Genomic DNA, 20,630 nt, shown 5'->3' on the forward strand with positions numbered 1-20,630 from the left:
AAAGGCAAAATGTGAAGAAGGGTCAAAGTTGTTTCGAATGGATATCTTTGTTCAAGTTCAATAATAACAAGACAAAGAGAACAAAGGGAACGCGAAAAACATTTCTCTCCAAAGTGATGGCAACGTTACAAAGATAAAAACTGATGCAGCTTTGGTAATTTCCACATGAAGACTATGAAACTCGCCTATTCCTTGATGTTAATAAACAAGAATGGACATTGTCCATCTTCATATCTGCTTGATATAAAAAGATATCAAAGAGCATTGTTTACTCTGTTCCATAAACGTAACTAGAGGTGGTACAATGGGCTAGTCAGGTTGGATAATAGGTAAACCAAAATTATCCCAAAACCAGTTGAAATACAATTGCAAGACTACTGTTAATAAAAAAGACGGTTTCTGTTGAAGAAAATAATCTACATCATTGTCAGCATCCCAGTGCATGTTTAGCGAAGATATGCATGTTTCTACCAACAGATTCTTTGACGGGCAATATTAATTTTTTAAAGGATACAAATCCAATTACATGTATTTATCTAAGTTCTCTACATCAAAAACTGTCTATTAGTCACGAATTTAAGTAAGAATAATATCATAATCGTTGTTGCCGAGTATACTCCCAGAGAGCTATGGCACCACTAACATGAACATTGAGTGATCTCACAACTCCCAACTGTGGGATTTCAATGCAAGCATCCAGTATATGTATCAAGTCCACCGGTATACCCTCTTTTTCTCTACCGAGAACCAAAACCTACATACACTGCACAATTTAGAACTACGAATTTACATGTTCTATATATGACCAATATTTTTATTTCATTTTTTTTAAACGGCAGAATATATAAAATGCAAAAACTATAAAATGTTTTGTTTACCGTTTTTTTAGGGAAGGCATATTGGTCTAGAGAAACACTATTAGCCGTTTGCTCCAAACCCAAGACAGAAAACCCCTCTTGTTTCTTCTTTTCCAAGAAACCCTTCACATTACTTACAGGCACCTCCATAATGGGAACCCACTTTTCTGCAGTCACACTGACACAAAAATAGTAGCATCTAAACATCAATTATTCCATGTAAACAAGTTTCAGATTGGTAACTAAACAAACCTGATGAGCTGGAACTGCTTGTCATGCAAAATGTTCAAATCGTGAACGACCAAACTTGCAGCTTTAAAAACCTACAAGTAACATAACACACAGAACAAACACTCAACAGCAGTTAATCTTTTATTGTGTTAAATAGTTATACCATGTTAACAAGTAGTCAAGTATATGTACAGTGGGACAATGGGTAATTGGTGTTCATTTAACCCTATTCTACTTGTAAGTTAGATAAAGGGATGTTTGGATGTGATTTTGTAAAATATATAAAACCATATATTCATAATCAGATACTCAGTTAACAGGCTGTAGTATAAGATTGTGTTTGGATGTGCGTTGGTGAATTCTTATTTATACATTCTGCTGTTGGCTGCACACAAATGCAGGTATGGCAACAAAAAAAAAAAAAGGGGGGGGGGGGGGGGGGGGGGGGGTCAACGAAAGTTAATTCTTCAACTTTTTCTAATAAACAAGAAAAACGTCTCCTACCGTAATAACTTGTTTCTAAAAAACAGGAGAATAGGTGCAGTTTGTTACACCTATCATTCATTGAACAACAAAATGAGCAGAAAGACGTTTTGTGAAAAAAGGGATATTTTTGTGTTTAATGAGAGTGAACATCTATCAATTGTGTTAAAAGAAGGGGTTAATAGGTAAACTGATTATTTGACCCCTGAACTTGATGAGATACATTGAAGACTTGAAGTAAAATCAAAGTATGAACTATTAAAGTATGATCATATTTTTGGGCAAAAGAAAGAACTAACCTATTACAAATTGATTATATCAAGTTGTAATATGAGCAGAATTTTTTACCTCACAGGTCCGTGCTAATCCAGCAAGATTGGGCACGCGGTCAAGCAATGAAGCAACAAGAATAATTTGTTGTCTCCCAGCCTTCAATTTTCCCATAGCAATGTTTCTGGCTCTTAGAGAATTATCAAGAAGTTGATCCTCCTTTTCCACATCTACAATCAATGAGTATTAAATTACTTTTCAGCCAACTTCATACTAAAAACTATGCGGATGTATAGCAGCTATAACTAAATATACCCAGAAGCGAATTATAGGTGTCACTGTTGTTTAACAAGCTGGATTGTGAATCTTGTGTCTCGTGATTAGAAATGATAACTTTTTTCTGAAAATCCAAAGACATCTCATTTTGCATTGTTGCGAATGTTTCCTCTTTGACTACACTATTAGAATCGGAATCAGGTGTATGTATCTGCTCATTTTTCAGTTGTGCTGCATCTTTAGCCATTGAAGATCTGAGGTCTTTCCTAACATCCTGCAACTTTAGCTATGAGAAATCGATCATACAAGAGACGGAAACAAAAGGATTCGTCAAACCAGAACTTACATTTAGAAAATCGATCACACGTTCTAAAAGGGATACGTGAGCACATTCAAATTCGATGTCCTGTAAATGAAGTATATCTTTATATATTAGAATAAATGAAACTGAGGACTATCAGTATCAGATTAGCATAGATTAGAAGGTGGTATGTAACCCATTTATTCCAGACTGGTCAACTTAGGTAGTGTTTGCCTCTAACGGACCAAATAGATGTCATATATTAGCTAAAATGAAAATGGGTAAAAGTAAAACCAGAGAATAGTCACCCACAGCCCAAGGGTATTCAAAATGTACAGAACCTCATAAATCATCATATTCAAAGGTTAGATCATCCTTGCAACAATATAAATTTTATTCATAATTCAAACACTATAGAGGTAAAGACAGACTAATAAGAAGTGTTATGAGGGTCAGCCGGACCATTTTTGACCCTTCCTGGCACATAACATGATCTCATTTTGCCACATCTAGCATAGAGCCATAGATCACCATTAATATCTTTTTATTTTGGCACAGAGCGACCCATGGAGGTCAAGTTGATGGGAATTGAACTTGGGCCTTCTCAAGAGATATTTAAGTGTTCATCACTTGGTCACCCTGATAGGCTGCCATTCATGTTTCTGAATGGACATTGGAACTTTCCAACAATTGGCATTTTATAAATGCAGGATACACGTATAATTGGTGTGACATCTTACATCAACTCGGTTACTGAAAATTCCAGCTGGCATTATGGATTTCTTTGGATGAAAAGCATCAAGATGAACTTCCATTGATACCCGTAACCTGTAACACAACTCAAACATGTTTTAAGTAGCCATCAAACTCCCATTTGAGTTTAAATCATAAAAAGTTTCTTAGTATAGAACCATGTGTCATACCTTGCACAGTCAGAGTTATCTTCCAGATAGGTTTTTAATTCCACAAAACACTTGCTCTCCAAGGATACAAGTCCATGGACAGCCGAATTAATGGAAGGAAACAACTTGGAAAGAACTTGGTACACTAATAACTGCATAGTGTAAGCACAGAATAGAACATCAAAATACATATTTCATTTAACAAAAAAATGTGTGTGGTTACAAATTAATCACCTGGGTAAAACCACGTAAACTGTGGTGATGTGATGTCAGCAATGGAACAATAGGAGGAAGCAACTGATCCAAATGTTTTAATTGACTATCTTTCGTGGCATGTAGAATGACATTTGATGCTATAAATACATACGATGAGAGAGCCTGTAACGACATAGATAATGTAAATTATAATTTAGAAAAGAAACTTTACAATGAACATTAGTAAGAATATCATAATACTTGCCTGAGTTCTCATATCGTATTTCCGAACCATAGGGACTAACTGCTCATTAACCTGCAACAAGTTTATTTCTTTATTTAATTTTTCTTAAAATTTAAATAAATTTTCTGCGCATTTCTTGTAACCTTTCCTACCAGTGATGGGAATTTTAGATATACATTGATTGCGAACGTTTCCAAGTACTGTCGAACACCAGGCATGTTGTTTCTCTACATTAGGATGCATGAAAGTGAAATAAATTAGTACGTATAATTGTTTTAAGAAGATATCGGTATTATCATTTACTTACATAAAGGGCTGTATGTAAGAGATCCATAACTTCAGATACTATTTCTTGATCAACAAAGCGAGATAAGATGCAAACCATTTGCCATGCACGAACTTTCCGCCTATGAATCTGACACAAAAAGTTATTATAATATCAAAAATAAACTTAGACCTTTGAGAATAGTAAACAAGATAGCCACTAACCGCACTGTACTTTTTATACAACTCTTTGGCAAGGTCAGATTCATCCACCTGCATAATCAATCACCATTATCAGCCTCTTAAGTGCATCAAATAGTTTGTGTTTCAAAAATGTTTGGATAAATAGATTATGTTTCTGATTATTTACATCTACTAATCAGTTTCCCATAAACTGTAAAAAATTTCATTATTGGATGGTAGAATAAAGTTACCTATTTACCCCATTTTCACAGCATGCTTTCATTTTTTTCTCAGAAAAGAAATTTTTTCCAAACAGTTAATTATCAAATTTTGAATATTTATTATCACATAATCTTGGTCAAATGGTAAATTCAAACAACCCTTGTTGTCAAAAGAAAATTCATGATAGTAACCCTGGTTCTAAACTCAAAGCCCCATTACCACAGAATGCAGGAGTTCAAGCAAGAAGAGTTTGCCAGATTCTAGGGACGCACGACCGCTTTCAACTTCATCATTTGAGCCAATCATATCCACCAAGTCTGCTAGTTTGTTGAACATAACAGCAACAGATACCCTTGCATAAAGCTCTGTGTTTATGAATACCTATCAATGAAAGTCAACAATGGTCAATACTGTGCATTTGAGTATGGCAATGACTTTTTAAAAACCCACCATGACCACTTCCAAATTGTTTTAATCAACATAGTATGATATAAGGTAGATGACTATAACCATAGAAAAGAGTGATTACTTTTACAGAAAAAGTAGACTGGGGGGATTACTAGTTTTCAGTTATTAGGTTTTTAAAAATTAAATATATTCAGATTAATTAGGTTCCAATTTAAACACCCACCTCAGTTAACTCCGGGTCAGGACTTGTTGACAAGATTGAAACTTCAGTCCTTGCATCATGATTTTCGGTCACTTCAGCTTCAAAATCCTCATCGAATGCAACTGGTGAAAAACTCAAATAAGATACTTTTAATATGACAATACAATATAACAACTAAGCATTTGACTTGAAGAAAAGAGTATGCTGGTAAATGAATACCAACCATCAAAAGATGGATTGGTAATTCGGGGGGAAGTTGAGACTTAGAGGTCTTCGGTTCAAATCCTAGTGTGATCAAAATGCTCACAGGACTAGAGACAGGGGTTTTCCCAGAATGGGTTTCCCCTGTAATTAGAGTTGGGTATATGAAGAGGCTTAGAGACATGCCGCTGAGCCCAAATTCGACGTTCAACAAAAACAAGAAAGTTGGTACATGAATGTACCTGAGCCATAGAGAGTCAAAAGCTTCAGTTCCTTCATGTAGTACTTTATTGCACTCGGATATGTGAGCCACAGCCCCGTTAAATGCAATGCTGTAAGACGGATAGTACGCGGACTTTTGGTTCCTTCTTCTAATATTTTCTCAACAAACTGCAGAAGACATTAAATTATAGCAATGTGTATATGTATAAGCAAACATACAAGCAAATACATAACTAACTTAATACATACCCACTTCAACGGTCCCGGTGCATTCTCAGATTCATGCATGTTCATATTACCGAACACTGAATCATGTAAAACAGAAGATAAAAGTGCAGCAATAGGTGCAACCCTACGCTTGTTACAGCTGACATGTAATAACCAAGAAGAACGAACCAGATGCCACATCATCTGCAATAAATAAGAAAGATGTGAGTACAAAAACATTTCATTCAGCAATGGATTTTATTAGAAATGTGGGAGAACCTGAATATCAATTCCATCACCCAAGAAAAAAGTGGAATCTTTGCCTCCTAGGGCAAAAAGATCCAGTAACAGTCTGACAGATCTGAGCATGGGCAAAACTGAACCTTCACCAGCATTTTCCAGACTGAAGTAATTGAACATGGTTACATGGAAGATATCAGGCATCTTACATAGCACATGGATGATTCAAGATTTTATGCTTGTACACATTAAAGATTTTATCAAAATTTGAACACTTGTCAAACAGACATATTTCATTCAGCACTAGAAAATAACGAGAGCCAAAACAGTAATCTTGTCATTCAGCCTATCTATTCAAGATCCGTATCAAAGAGTCATTTTGTTGGTTGTCTTACCTATCGACTAGATCATTGAATAGCTTTCTGGCCAGAGCATCTGAAAAGATGAAATTACATTTTTGTATGTAAGCTCCTCTCTGAAGAGCATTTTTTGGTATTGACAGCAGGGATTCCAAGCACATCCACTAAATCAATCACAAACAGATAAGTCCAAAGTACAAAATTATAACATGACCAGAAAAAAAAGGCATGATTAATACTACTCGATAGAAATACTAAAACGGAGAGAATAATTGATAAATTATGAATAGTGTAAATGTTCACCTTCCAGTCAATTAATATTGCCCTTCGTGCACGAGTCAAAAATCCAGCCTCAATGAGATTATTGATGTTATCCAAAAATATCTGAACAAAGTAATCTATATGCGGTTTAACTTCAGCTTCTAGAGTTGAAAAATTGTAAGGTCTCGTCAGTAGAGTTAATGTGGAAGAAGAAGGTATAAACACTAGTGATTTCAGAACATGATGTAATGTTTCATATCCTCCAAGGTTAATTTCTGCTTTAGTCTGCATTGAGGACCAATAAAACCAGCATTACTAGAATGAACTATAAAATAAAACACATCTAATTAAAGACTTGGGGTTGGCGGGCGAGTTGGGTAACAGATCAAACAGGTCGCTTTTTTCTCAATCCAGTCAGGTTGGCTGGCCCAATATACCTTTTTGTCTAAACTTCTTTATATAGTTTATAGAAAGTTAGCGAGGCAAATTGCAATGATAATGCAATCTAGCATTCACCTTCATAGATATATACAACATACCGTTTTGTAACAATTTAATGCAAATTACTCGGTATTTTCCACATCTTACAAAGATTTGCAATTTGTTAGCATTTAATGAAACATACTAGACCTTTTCTCAAATTCGTGCAACAAATTGCACACCTCGGTAACAATTGGTAAGTATGAGACATTAGATGGTTAGAGAAAAAGTCAGTTGCATAGATCGGTAAAAAAGATACTAGTACATTCCATTTCCTGCAACTTGCCCGAATTAGACAAGCATTATTACAAAAATTATACTGTCTAAATAAAAATCTACATACTTAAATCAAGTGATTTAGAAGGTTTGGCACATTGAAAAGAGCACTTTCAGGGACATTCAATCCGTTCGACCTATTTGATAAGTTTACTTAATAACATTTTCTGATTTCACCAGTTTGACCACTTAAACAACAATTACGTGTCATCAGAAATGGGTCAAAATTGATGCCCCTACTTGATACCATTACACCTACAGGCATAAAGTGTTATAGGCTTATAGCAGTACCTCTGAGTCGCATGTTACAAGAGAAATAATCTTCCAAGAGAGTTGCCAAAGAACATCAAGAGTAGAATTCAAAGCCTCTTCTTCTACTTGATTTTGTGCACAATATGAAGAGATGGATGCAAGAGTCTTCACTGACGTTATCTGTACACAAGTAATAAACAACAGATCCATCACCTTAAGGACCAGAGTACAAACATTGCAGTTCAACATTGTCAGTAGAATTTATTCTAATATCAGCAGCTCAACACATTTCTCCAGAGAATTGAGATGACTTCAGCGTTAAAAATGGACTGATTATCAAAAAATACTACTTTCTTGCATAGAACATGAGATAAATTTGAATACATAACATCTTAGATATCATCAGCTGGTTTCTCTTAGACTCTTAGGCCCATGGCACCTATGAATTATCATTAACTAGGTTAGATTATACTTTATATTTTCCTTGATTACGTAACTCTGTCTATAGGGATCAAAAATTAATATAAATTTGTGCGAGAATTATCATTTGGTTAAGGTTTATTCGAGCATCTTATGGAGAGTCGATCTACCTCTCGAAAGTAGGTCACTCAAAGAGACAGTTTTGCTCTTTAAAGCAAACCAACCACTGTTATCTTTATATTTTAATTATTTTTAATATAAATTCATTTGGGTCCCCAAAGTATGTGATACGAACCCATCCCGTAATAGACTCGCATCATGCCATAAACTAGGTGTAAATCACTCCCAAAAGCTAGCTCAAAGGAGGACGGGACACATTGACTTATAAACCACCGGTCCACCAACCAATCCCATACTTGGCCGATGTGGGATCATATCAATACCCTACCCTTTGAAGAGCCAACGTCCTTGTTGGTCACGGCTATGTTGGTCACGGTTGGCACCCTTCTCCTTGGGTCCAAGCCACCACTCCATAGGTCACCACCCCGAGTGTTGGAACCTCGAAAGGTAGGGTTGGCTCTAATACCAATCGATACGAACCCATCCCATAATAGGCTCGCATCATGCCATAAACTAGGTGTGGAACTCACTCCCAAAAGCTAGCTCAAAGAAGGAGGGGACACATTGACTCGGTGTCGGTCCTGCATCAGAGCATCGTGTTAACGTGGGGCAGATAATTTGTACACCTATCAATATGAGTAGCATGTGTATTGTAGTGTAGTCCATTTTTTAACTGATGCATAAATTTTGTGAAAGAGAAAACATTAACTAATGAAAAAGTATTACTTATTCCCACCTCCTACCCTTTTAAATATATAGAGTTTTAATTTAAACCCCTTCCACTTTTGAGTTGATCAATTAACAACGTTATTGTGATTTATGAATATTAAATCTAATGTGACCTAATGAGATATCGTGAAAACCACCTAATATTGATTAATTGATCAATTAGTGAACTATTTATATACAAGTGACTATAATAACTACAACTATTTTTTGTCTCAAGAATAAAAATATAGTTAAAAAATTAGGTTTCTTATGATTTAGATCTTTAAAAATAAGTGTATTGTTTGTTTACAAAATTTTATAGGAGCATTTTTAAATCATCTTGCCCTGAGCATTAAAAAATTCAGGACCGGCTCTGCATTGACTTATAAACCACCAACCAATCCCATACTTGGCCGATGTGGGATCATATCAGTATGCAGCTTAACTTTTTAAAACAACAGGGATCAACTATAACTATATCAATACAATTCGTCCAATAAAGTTATGAGTCTCTATAAAACTGAGATATGTTCAAAGTTGAACATCAACCGACTTGAGTAGAGGTGACAAAATGGAGGGGCAAGCAATTGGGGGCATGGGTCAACTTAGATTCAGATAATATGAGTCACCTTTTGGTACGAATTGATACAGGCAATATCGGGTTTAGTTAACCTGTAAACATGTTTTTGTCCATAATTTTTAAAAATGTTTATGGATATTTGATGTATAAATTATGATTATAAAACAGTATTTTTAAAGTAATAATCTAAATCTGTGAAGGGAATGATTTAGAAGATAAATTTCCAGATTTGCCTGGTTTAAGACAAAACAGTAAAACACAACCTAGATCAACCTTTTCATAACATAGGTATCCATTTTGAAGCAATAGATTACCAATAAATATATTGTATTAGAAATCATACAGCTTGTATTACAGCAGTAGTGTTAGAAGACGACAGCCGCCGTTGACTAAGCCCTCCTAGTCTCCCTTTTACGGATGAAGGCAGGGTCGTCTCCCCAAAATCCTCAGACCAGAAAACAGAACATGAGTTATTGGTATACGGCAGCAGCCCCTCCTGCATAGAACTAGTGTTAACAAATTATATAACTATTAAAGTCTAATTGAGGACAATATTATAACTTTTACCAATGTGGAAGTGAACAATTTAGTGAACTTCTTAATAATCAGGGAAGTATCCATATACTCGGTATGATCCACTATTTCAAGAAAAACGTTGGTTCTTTTTGCACAATTATCAACTGTTCTGTGTTTCAGTTCATGGAGTTCTTGAAGAATGCTTAAGATGATAATCATATATTTAACTGGTAACCACTCCTGGTAGCCACTGTTCTTGCAAAGCTCACATCCATGTATTTGAATAAACTACACAAACAAGTACAAGATAAGCGAAGTTTGTTAAACATCAAAAAGGATATAAGTAAAATTACTAGCATTTCACCCGCGCAATGTGGCGGCGTTGGTGGCGACGGTGGTCGGTAGTAGTGGTGACGTGACGGGTGGTGACGGTGTGGTTATTATTGTAAAAGGGGTAGTGTAGTTATTTTAGGAGTTGAGGGATCTATGTTGTAAATTATTTCATTAAGGGTAGTATAGGTATTTTAGGTGGAGATGTTTAAATTAGTAAATAAAAGAAAGGGAATTAATTAATTCATTAAGGGTATCAATATCATTTCGCGTGGGGACATTTTCAACATTTTGTCTTGTAGTGGGTGGAAAATTTTTATATAGTAGTACTAGCACGGTATCCGCGCAATGTGGCGGTGGTCATGGCGGTGAAGGTGTGGTGGTGGGGGCAATTGTTGGTGGTGGAGGCGGCGTCGAGTGGTGTAGATAATTGACGTAAAAGTAATTGATGTAAAGAGTTAATGGAGATATTTTAAAAAATAAAGGACTGATTGTGTAAACTAAACACTAAGGGTATTTTAGACAAACCCCACATGGAACTTTCAACATGGGGGCTATTTCTTTTATAATATAGTATACATATAGAAGTATAGATAGATAAGATCGTATAATAGTACATAATTCAGTACTATTTAAGAAAGCATATCAGCAAGTATTGTAATGGGAATTCCCACTTTAGTATGAGATTATTAGCAATACATCATGTAATACTCTTTTCGTTTGCAATAGTGATTTTATGAAGAAAAAAAATACATAAATATAAAGCTGCGAAAGGTCGCATATACCTGCAATATAGAATCAAATTGACATTCCTCTTCTACTGTAAGAAACAATGTCTTAGCCCATCTTTTGGCCTTAACCTCCCACGTTTCCAAATCTTCGTCATCATAATTAACTATATGACTTGTTGAGTGACTATGCTTTATAAAACTTATGGGGAATTCATTTAGCGTTTTCATTAGCTTGCTGCTGATATTGAAATTAGAAGGTTGCTTTTCATAACCTCGAAGCCATTGCTGCGCTGTTTCTCTTAATGAACCTAGGAAAGGATTTTAGGATAATAAGTAGAGAGATAAATTGATAACCGTAAAGAACAAACAACCAAGAGAAAGATATCCATATACTTACCGCCATAATTCAGAAAGTCCAGGGGAAAAGATGAAATGAAGAGAAGAAGGGACTCAAGAGGCACATCAGATGATGATATTACTGAAATGGTAGCATCCAGAATCTTTCCGCATACTGACAAGGATAATTCAGATAACAATTGTCAAATAAAAATTCATGATCTTACACACGTAATCAGCAAATAATAAAATAGATAGCAGGCATCATAAATATCTATCAGTAAAGCAATCTTCAACCTTTTAGGCGATAATTAGGATTAAAATGTTGTTTGCTGCTCTCAATAATAAATCTGAAAACATCAAGTAATGCTGCCTTATCGTTGTAAGTACTATCTTCATCACATTGTTCCACTTCAGTCTCGCCAGGTATCGTGAACCCGGCACCAACAGCCGCCACACATTCAGCAAGACTCATCAGCCCAGCTCGACCAAAAGAGTAATTTTTCACAAGTGATGCAAGATTGACTAAAAACTTCATCCGTTCCCTAATCAATATAAAATAAATATACGTATAAGGTCCCAGTCAATGTTTGCATTTGCAATGCTAGACTAATAAGATATTAGAAATAGGAATAACGACACATCATAGTATGACATATTAGTTTTCTGGTTTTGAATAGCTAATTTTACCTTTCGCTTAAGCACACACTATACTGGTGTAAAAATGTGCTAGCACCATTAATTGTCCTTGAAGAATAGACTCCTTTTAGTCCTAGAGAAATTGGATAACTAGATCAGCCACTATATATTTCAAAATGAAGAATACAAATAAATGTGAAAAATAAAGAAAGATATGAAGTGAACCAAAATCTTTGTGGTGCACAGAATCATTCAGCCCTTGTATGAAAGGACCAAGTATAAAATCTCTAGAAACAAATTTTGCATAATTTCCATGGTTCTTCCATTCTATCCCAAAAACTGACTGCATGATCAAACACCGTACTGCATATATAAAAACATGTTAAAACATATAAAACGATGCTAAACATACTAATATCTGTGCTAATTTACAGGATACGAATTTGAGATTATTTAAGAATATACATATCGCTTGCCTTGAGGATTATCATGGCAAAGGCCCCGTTGCCACAAGACAGCTAACCAATCAAACATATCTTCTAATGTTTCCATAGGATCAAGATTAGGCCTTTCACCAACAGGCTTTAGAAGATTATCAGAAGAATGTGATGTGTGAAGCAGCAAGTTCATCTGCACAAGAGTTTGAGTTTCCATTTTGGGTCAAGAAAAGTACACCCAAAAAAGCAATGTATTATGGAACTTCCAGAGTTCCAGTATCTATGCATTGGAAAAACGCAGATATATCATTTAGAACTTCATCTAAATTCAATTAAAGAAGATTATTGGATTATTGAATTATATCGGATACAGGATTCTGGTTTGGTTATATTAAAGCTTGGTACAAGTGCAAACTTGGCTGGACTTATTTAGTTGAGCAACTAAAAAATTTTCAAGACATATGCCGTAAAAAGAATCCAAAATAGAAAGAAAAATAACTTAGTAGGGAAATAAAGAACTCAGATAGCCAAATGTAGTTCCTCCTTTTACACTCCCCCATCCCACAATATGTACAAATCCAAATCTGAAAATGTTTACGTTCGAGGTGCAATACTGAAACTTTACTTATAGGTTGGGGATATCACTAGTATTTTCTCTCAAACTCATCAAAAATAAAAATAAAAAACCAAGAGTAGTATGGCTCAAACAGGTCCAAGGTCACCCAAAGTCTACTTTTAATGCTATCACCTCCAAAAGTGTTTAATTCAAAGAGTAAAATCATTTTTTGTAATCATAAGTGATGCATCGGTTATTTATAACAAAAACTGTACAAGAGTGTTTATGAATAACCCATACTTATGGCCCAATTCATCTACACTCATGTTGACCAGTACTGCAAACCCTTTTTGACCTATTCCCCTTCCCAAACAGCTCACCCATATTGCCACCTCTAATCTATACAAATATATAAAGCAAAAACAATTCAAACCTGGTAATTCCATGCCGCCTCAACAAGATGAGTACCATACTCCTCAAGCATTTCATACAGTAGGAAAAATGCACTCCATTTCAGTTGACTGGTCGAATCAGAGTCAACTGAATCGCATAAGTTCTCTATGCCAAGAGATTTAGCTTCCTTGCTAGCCCATCGCTCCCGTTTAGTCAAACCATTAGAGTTTGAAGTTTTCTCGTTGGATGTTGTCTCCATAACACTAGTGTGCTGCTTTCTCTCACTGCTAATAGTTGTACTCTTCAATATATGCAGTGACTGCTTCCTCACTATGCTTTCTTTGTCAACCTAACAAAATAAAGAATATCAGAGACACATACAAGTATGTAGTATTCTATACCGAGCAAATTGCATGGAAACAGATAACTTTGGTCAAACTTCTACTTCACTTCACCAGCTTTTCTTAGGATTGGAAAAAACCAGTCAAAAATTAGAAGCGTCATATTTTAGGTTGGTACCTTTGACCAAGTTTGAGTTTTTTTCAGAAGTGGTGTCTAGAAACATTAATCGAAACTTTTAAAAAAAAATAATTTGAAAGATTACATAATCAAAAATTAAGAAACTTTAGATGGCTTGTTTTAAGGGGGAAAGCTTGGTTACTTGAAATAGAAATATGAAGACATTGTTTGCATGTTATGTAATTTGTCCTACAAATGGTATATAATTAAATGAAACTAAACAGCCATATACCAAGCCTTTCTTCATCTCATCCCAAAACACTTTTTCATCTCTTAAGTCAAATGTCCCGTCTCCACTCACGGAATCACCTTCACATCTGTCACTCTTTGCAAGATATGATATATACAAAGAGAGTATAGCATATGCATCTCTTCTCTCCGAATGCCCCATTAAAAACAAACTTTTGCAGCATTTCCAAATTTTAGCAAAGAAGGTGTTCCTGAAGAAAGAAAAGATATTCATTGGTATACATAAAATGTCACAGTTATGATCGGGGAACAACATCATCTTAACATAGTAACTTTACCTAGATAATATAAAATCCTGACCATGAACTGAGATCTGGAACGCATTCTCAGATACAAATGCTTTCAAAAGCTGTGGAAGGAAAACAGTGATGGCACAAGACCGATGTTCCGGACTGTGTGAAAGCATTTGCAAAGTCACGTTACAAATATCCCAAAGCAGGCTTCTTGTAAATATATGCACAGTGCATCCATTTGCCAAAATTGATCCATACGTACTTTCTGAAATACATTTACCTTTTACAGAAGCATCTAAAATAGATGTCAAGATATGGCATGACATGAACAATGGGAAAGACTCGAAAGTGGTCAAAGTTGAGTCTTCGCGACTTTGATCTTTATTAGTCCATCTAAAAATGGCAGATTGTTCATTTTGAAGCATTCCCATAGTCAAACCAACCAATCTGATGAAATAGGGAACCATGGTTTCTTCTACGACCCCCCAAGCATTTGTTTCTATCACGACATCCAAGAAAGAAGCCATGGCCTAAACCAAAATCATGTCAAAGAACATATGAGCGAGCAAAGATATATTTGATACAAATTATTGGATTAATTGGGGTTATCAGTTATGATTTGTCTCTGATGTATCAAAGATATATTTGATAGAAAGTACTGGATTACTGAAACATTTCTAATCACTTTAACACTCAAAGTCGCTACACATTTAGTATGAAGAATCATATATTAGGGACAAGATGTTCCAAGTCAGCTGAACTTGACCAATTTCAACGTCGCCACTCAAAACAAGCAACTAAAATATTATCCGTTTTGAGATGTTGCAAAAACCAGCATGACCGACTCCTTTTTTACATTTCTAAGTGGGATCATATTTATAAGGTCCCTAACTCCACATTTACCTTGTCAACTATCTCACGGCCATAACTCTGGGTCATCCTTAGTATTGGAATCAGCACCCTCCAAACAAAATTCTGTAAAGCTTCAACATTAAGCCCTACAGAGAACACAGTTAGAAAACTTTCCAAAAACTACAACTTAAAATGAGTGTTTAAACTTAAGCTACAGACTAAACTATCCATGGCGCAATCGTGCAACTTGCCTTTGCTTTACCTCGCAGGAGAGCACGAAATACTTACTTGTCTAAGGAACACTTGAAATCCAAATCTCAAAGTTCAAACGACATTTTTTAATACCAAACAACAATTTCACATACATAGATACCCCTTAACTTTAACTCGCAGAGTCGCAGTAGAGCACATAATTCGTTCTTGTCTAAGGAATGCTCAAAATCCAAATCTCAATGTTCATACGACAATTTTTAACACCAAGAACAATTTCACATACATAGATACCTGTGGACGTGACATTATGAAATAAAATTAACTTAGATACATATAATGTAAAGTGTTTTTACCCGGTTTCTTCAAAATGTGACAAAGTGCGCCCACATATGATGCAACAAAATTACAACTCTCGTCATCCAAGCTTTCTCCACTTCCATGCATAATAAGTTCCTGTTTCATAACACCAATATATTAACTCAATATGCATCCTGCATTGCAAATTAAAATCATAAGGTTCTTTAAGTATATTAAGTAACAATGTAGTATTACATATATAACCCTCAACATTATGCCAAAATTCAAACAAATTAGAAAAAAAAATCCCCATCCTTATGTCTACTAAACGTTGAGTGCATTAGCAGATCCATTAAGAAATTGAACGAATCGTTTTACATGATAGTATGTGTTACATTGTGTTAAAATTTCATATGCATGAATAAAAGATGCTATCAGGGAAAAAAATAGAACATGCCATCCTTGAGGATGTGCAAGTAGGGGAGCAAAGGATCAAATGTGAAAAGAGTTAAGCCATGTCCATATCCGGTTAACCACAATTTGTTCATCAGATCCATATCCATGGATAAAGCAGGTATTGGATATACATTGGATATATTTTTGTTAAAACGCTTCTCAACAAAAGACCACAATTTAGATGAAATGAAAACATAGTTTGCTACAAATAATAAGAGCATAAATACTAGATAACATAACCAATGATAGTTATTAACTGGATATTCACATTATTTGCTTGAAAATATACATTCGCAATGTTCGCATTGTTAATGTGAAAGGATATTGCTCCGACCATTTAGCAGAAGTTAATCAAATAGTTGCTACTGCTACCCAGATTGTACCTAGTTGAAAATTCTTTTCATGAGAATGTGGGAAATAATTATAATGTCAAAAATAATAATAACGCTAAGAAATAACAATAATCATTCGAAAGATTATAACAAAGCGGAAATAAATAATAAATTAATAATGTGACGAATGTTCATGTTTTACTCTAGCTCTTTCAAAAGCAAAAAGCAGATTTCTTTTTCATGTAGCCACGATGCCAAAAGATGCTGTCATTTGATTGCTCATATTGAAAATATATCTGAGGTTCTGGATTTCCCGGAAAATCACAAAGTGAGCCTCTAAACTTATAAACTAGAGAAGGATGTTCAATGTCGGTAGAAGACTTTGAAGGCTCTTACATAGCATGAATTCTTAGAAGTGCTTTACCAACAATATTTTCCAGTTGATGACGTAAAAACGTCTAGTTGGGAATACCTTTTAAATAAGACAGAAACCTATGGAGTCGATTGATCACTATATGGAGCGTTTAAGTGTTTCATTCATGAAAAGCCGTTTTTCCTTAACAAAATTTAAACATCTAATTTCACCGTAATGCAACATATTTTCAAAAAAAATTCAAATGTATGTAGCTTGCTTTCACTTTACAACTTCCAGTCCCTTCAGCTAAATAGTAATAACTACACCAAAATGCAACATTCTTTCACCTGTTTTTAACCCCTTAATAGAAGTAGCTACATAAAATCACACTAACATATAAGTATGCTACATTAGAGACTAAAAAGAACATATTTTACATCCAATGGGATAAAAGAGTGTGAAACTGTTACTAACCCAAGTTTAAAACGCACAAGACTTTAATCAAGATACAAATTATTATTCCTGTAGTTTCTATAACATTCAAACTTGAATAAAAACAGATTAGACTTAAAAAAGATGCTACCTTTGAAAGGATTGGAAGAGACTCAAGAAGCAAAGAGAAAAGGGAAGATGGAGATGAAGTTGGTGAAGCTAGTAATATACAATCTAATGTCGCCGGAATGGCTGCCGGTGGTATTCGCCGGAAACTTGACATTAGTAGTGAATCCGCCATTATTATTTTTCTTCTACTGAAACGGCTTTTGTTCTTGTTCAAGGGTTTAGCGAGGTTTTCTGTTCTTTTTTTTTTTTTTTTTTTTTAAATAAAGTGATGAGTTTAGCTTGACAAACGAATTATTGCAAGGTGGATCCCTCGAGTTATTCAAGTTCGAGAATATCTTCACCTTTATCAAGGGTGATTAATTTGATCTCTCAAATTATTTATAACTTGCTCTAAAATCACCTTTAACTATTATTCGGGTTCAAAATATCCTAATATACGGTTTAAATAATCCAAAAATCCGATCCAAAAATATCCAAAATATCAAAATATTAGATATCCAATTTAAATACAATTTTTTGAATTCAAATATCGAATAATTTTTCAAAAATTTCGGATATTGAGCCTATGATCTTGCATTAACATTAAATATTATTATAATTATTATATGTAATTGTATATATAAAAAGGAAGTAAGTATAAAATTTGGCTCTCACATACTAATTTTTTTATCTTTTTTGTTTAATTAATAAATATTTAAGCTCAATATTTTTTTATAGATTAAAATATTAGTATGTGAGTATTTCAAACCAACGGATAACCTTATATTCCCCGTCCATATATAAAACATTATATTTCTTATTGGTAAATCTTACTACTATAATATACATATTTACCATCTTGTATTATGATTACACCAAAGCCTTATATTTCTATGTATATCATACCATGGTTATGAGTTTGCATCTCCAATCAACTGTTATGACGTCCAATGAAGGTCATTGCGACAATGGTGAGATGGTTCATGCGGAATATTGGTATGGAAGTGACATTTTTAGATATTTAGATAACCCGCAATCCATATCCAAAATTTCGGAATCGGATTTTGGACCGGCAAATCCACAATCCAGAATCTCGAATATAAGAAATTCAGGTACCGGAATTTTCAAATTTTATATTTTCATATATGTAACATCCCAAACTTTTTAATTAACAATTGACCTGAGTCGTTAAGTCAACATTACGTGTCCGTTAAGCCTATACATGATTTAATGACTATATGTGTTTAATGTGTTATATGTGTCAAGCTTTAGTACCTTAATGATTAATGTGCTAAAGTGCTTAAGATATGTTTTATATGTCTTTTGATGTGCTTAAAGTATTTAATGTGTTGTAAGTATTCCCAATAGGTGTTTTGAGTTAAATATGAGCCATAAGGAAGCCTAAGGACTAGTTTTGACATAGGTGGAAACTAAAAAACGGGATTAGGGTCTTGGAGCAGGTCATTAGCTTCTAATTACTCATATTATCCTTTTCTCTTTGAGCCTTAACCATTCCCCATTGCCATAATCAATTCCTTGTTCGATTTCATCTTCGTTTGGTTGATTCGAGAGTGTTTTGATCAAGTTTTTACATTCTCCTTATAATCTCCAGGTATCCCAGGTATAATAACATTGATTTCATGTCCTTTCAATCCCTTGATTCGATTCATAACTGATCTAGGTCTTTAGAGGGTTGATTGGAGTCAAAAACGTGAGTTTTAATCGATTCGGTAACCTAAAATGATTGTTGTTGTGTTGCAAATCAATTGGATGTTGAGGGTTGTTTTCATGACATCATTAGAGTCTTAAAATGATGAATTTTGAGGGTTAAAAGTCGTTCATAAGGTTTGGGGTCGTTTGGGGTGTGTTTGGTTAAGTTTTGGAGGTTAAACAATGAGGTTTGTGTAGAAACGGGGCTAGCTGCGGCGCAGCTACTAAGCTGCGGCGCAACTGGAAACCAGTGACACATAGCTGCGACGCAACTTAGTAGTTGCGACGCAATAGCGACGGAATTTTCAAATGGCCATAACTTTTGAACCGTAACTCCGTTTTTAACAAATAAGCTATCCACGGAATTGTAAGAGAGTCTACTTTCTAATGGTTATGTTTTCAAAAGATGATTGTGATGTCAAGTTTCCAGAAAGGTTAATATAGTGAGTGAATGTCGAGTTTCATCGAGTTTTGTAAGCTTTAAAGTACTAATCAAATATCCGATGCATCAAGCCTTGTCATGGGTCATGTTTATAGATACTTAGGCTTGATTCATGAACAAAAGTAAGTAGGTACTTGTTTAGCTTATTATATCGTTTAATGATTATAGGTAGTCGGGAATACTTGCAAAGCTCGGTAACTTACGTTATCATTTTGTACGCTTCTAAGAGGTAAGATACACTACTTTGACATGCTGAAGGTTCAACAAAAGATGGTTTCTTATAATAGCTTCCATTTGATATCTTGATCGTTTATGGGTAATCGGGATACATGGGAGGTGATATGGGCTATGTAAATGACATTTGAGGCCTGATATGCAGTCCCTATGATATGAAATGAAATGATATGATATGATATGTTTTGAGATGTATTGTATGGTGCATGTTTGTATGGCTTATTAATCTAGTTCACTAGACTCTTTAAGTTGCCATGTCACGTGCACGTTTAAGGGCCCAAACGTAAAAGATGATTATGTGTTATGTTTAGGTAATGTAGATTCCTGAACTATATGTAATGTAAATCGAGCTCGTATATGATATGAAAGTGTTAAGCTTAACCCGTACTTGCCCTTGCCCGGTGAGTACGTATATGGTTGCTTGGGTGGCTCCTTGCAACATAATTACGTGGTTAGAGTATCTCCGGGTGGCGTGATTAACCACCAATGTCTTGAACATACGGACTACTCCTGGATTGGCTTGCCATTCCTTAACGACACTGATGGACCGCCGTAAGGCTTATCCATCCAGTCGGGTGTGAGGTCCCCGTTAGGTCTTTTGACCGCCTACACACAAACTTACACCTTATATGATATGAGTGACTTATGTCACACCTGAAATGATGTTATATGTGATGATGAAAAGATGATTAGGCACATCTAAGACGAACAATCCTATATGAATGATGTTTATGGCTATATGAGATGTTATGTGCCTTAATGATAAAATATGACTTTTAATACGTTTTAATTGGACAAATGTTTTTATAAGCTCGTGTTATCTTACTTAGCTAATTCGTTAGCTAACACTTGTTTCTTGAAATGTGTTGTTCCTTCAGGTTTAGAAAGCTTTGAGT

General features: G+C 34.8%; 1 protein-coding gene across 3 annotated transcripts; it reads right to left on the reverse strand.

Moving 5' to 3' along the window:
- Nucleotides 1–380: 380 nt before the first annotated feature.
- Nucleotides 381–17,617, reverse strand: LOC122584195. Of its 3 annotated transcripts, none has more exons than XM_043756419.1 (35): nt 17,392–17,617; nt 15,722–15,821; nt 15,207–15,301; nt 14,349–14,833; nt 14,054–14,261; nt 13,343–13,651; nt 12,393–12,546; nt 12,142–12,279; nt 11,968–12,049; nt 11,575–11,822; nt 11,339–11,452; nt 10,996–11,249; nt 9,932–10,168; nt 9,708–9,860; nt 7,576–7,716; nt 6,571–6,813; nt 6,304–6,431; nt 5,948–6,071; nt 5,711–5,872; nt 5,482–5,629; nt 5,060–5,160; nt 4,648–4,809; nt 4,249–4,296; nt 4,067–4,174; nt 3,912–3,986; nt 3,781–3,831; nt 3,555–3,698; nt 3,342–3,472; nt 3,159–3,246; nt 2,464–2,523; nt 2,157–2,391; nt 1,920–2,071; nt 1,110–1,180; nt 879–1,035; nt 381–754 (listed from the first exon to the last, which is right to left on the reverse strand). In XM_043756419.1, exons 1-35 carry the CDS (start codon nt 17,539–17,541, stop codon nt 593–595), a joined length of 5,418 nt encoding a protein of 1,805 aa, XP_043612354.1. In that variant the 5' UTR covers nt 17,542–17,617; the 3' UTR covers nt 381–592. The 3 variants fall into 3 exon arrangements, with proteins under 3 accessions (XP_043612354.1, XP_043612367.1, XP_043612363.1); XM_043756428.1 differs by having other exon boundaries at nt 676–763; XM_043756432.1 differs by lacking the exons at nt 15,207–15,301; nt 15,722–15,821; nt 17,392–17,617 and having other exon boundaries at nt 14,349–14,462; nt 14,584–14,682.
- Between the last annotated feature and the right edge of the window lie 3,013 nt (nt 17,618–20,630).

Source organism: Erigeron canadensis, chromosome 1 (genome assembly GCF_010389155.1).
Source record: "Erigeron canadensis isolate Cc75 chromosome 1, C_canadensis_v1, whole genome shotgun sequence".
NCBI classification, from domain to species: Eukaryota; Viridiplantae; Streptophyta; class Magnoliopsida; order Asterales; family Asteraceae; genus Erigeron; species Erigeron canadensis.

Excerpts from the sequence above, each read along its gene's own strand:
- LOC122584195 (XM_043756419.1), bottom strand. The coding sequence starts at position 17,541 with ATGGCGGATTCACTACTAATGTCAAGTTTCCGGCGAATACCACCGGCA. Across the intron at positions 1,181-1,919 it reads GATTAGCACGGACCTGTGAG|GTTTTTAAAGCTGCAAGTTT; the intron begins GTAAAAAATTCT and ends TGTTACTTGTAG. Across the intron at positions 755-878 it reads ATGCCTTCCCTAAAAAAACG|GTTTTGGTTCTCGGTAGAGA; the intron begins GTAAACAAAACA and ends CAGTGTATGTAG.